This window comes from Acanthisitta chloris, unplaced genomic scaffold (genome assembly GCF_000695815.1).
Source record: "Acanthisitta chloris isolate BGI_N310 unplaced genomic scaffold, ASM69581v1 scaffold19776, whole genome shotgun sequence".
NCBI lineage: Eukaryota > Metazoa > Chordata > Aves > Passeriformes > Acanthisittidae > Acanthisitta > Acanthisitta chloris.
In genome coordinates this window covers 287-1,273 of record NW_008678948.1, presented here as the reverse complement: position 1 = coordinate 1,273, position 987 = coordinate 287, and the positions used below count along the sequence as shown (strand labels likewise).

At 56.7% G+C, this 987-nt stretch overlaps 1 protein-coding gene across 1 annotated transcript; it reads left to right on the top strand.

Annotated features, from left to right (window-relative positions):
* Positions 1-8: 8 nt before the first annotated feature.
* On the top strand, positions 9-734 carry SFN (stratifin). The gene has a single exon (XM_009077114.1). It carries the CDS (start codon positions 9-11, stop codon positions 732-734), a length of 726 nt encoding a protein of 241 aa, XP_009075362.1.
* Positions 735-987: the final 253 nt, after the last annotated feature.

Below are 987 nucleotides of genomic sequence, written 5' to 3'. Positions count from 1 at the left end.
TCCCAGCCATGGCAAGAAACCACCAAGTGCAGAAGGCCAAGCTGGCCGAGCAAGCTGAGCGCTACGAGGACATGGCAGACTTCATGAAGGCGGTGGTGGAACACGGGGATGAGCTGTCCAACGAGGAACGCAACCTCCTCTCCGTCGCCTACAAGAACGTGGTGGGCTGCCAGCGCTCGGCCTGGAGGGTCATCTCCAGCATCGAGCACAAAACCGAAGAGGGAGATGACAAAGCGCAGCTGGTGAACGAGTACCGGGAGAAGGTGGAGCGGGAGCTGAACGGCGTCTGCAAGAACGTCCTGGCCTTGCTGGACAAGTATCTCATCAAGAAGGCGAGCGATCCCGAGAGCAAGGTGTTCTACCTGAAGATGAAGGGCGACTACTTCCGATACCTGGCTGAGGTGGCCACCGGGGACGACCGCAAGAAGACGATAGACAACGCCCAGGAAGCTTACCAAGAGGCCATGGACATCAGCAAAAAGGAGATGCAGCCCACGAACCCCATCCGCCTGGGGCTGGCCCTCAACTTCTCCGTCTTCCACTACGAGATCGCCAACGCCCCCGAGCAGGCCATCTCCCTGGCCAAGACCACCTTCGACGAGGCCATGGGAGACCTGCACACGCTCAGCGAAGACTCCTACAAGGACAGCACCCTCATCATGCAGCTGCTCAGGGACAACCTCACGCTATGGACAGCCGAGTGCGCCGGGGAAGACGGCGGCGAGAAGAACTGAACGGCCTCCCCGGAGCCGGGGACCGACCCCCAGCTGCTCCCTCTCCAGTCCCTTCAGCATCTCTTCATGTTTTTCTTTTTTTTTCTTTTAGCTTACCTTCAATCTAATCAAGTCATGGGCTGGGGAGAGAAAGCCATTGAACTGCGCTCTGTGGAAACAGGAAATCTGGAAGGAGTATTTATGCACAAGAAAGCACAGAAGCTAAAATTCCTCTGTGAGAGAAATGACAAGGTACAGAGACAACTACAGTCAG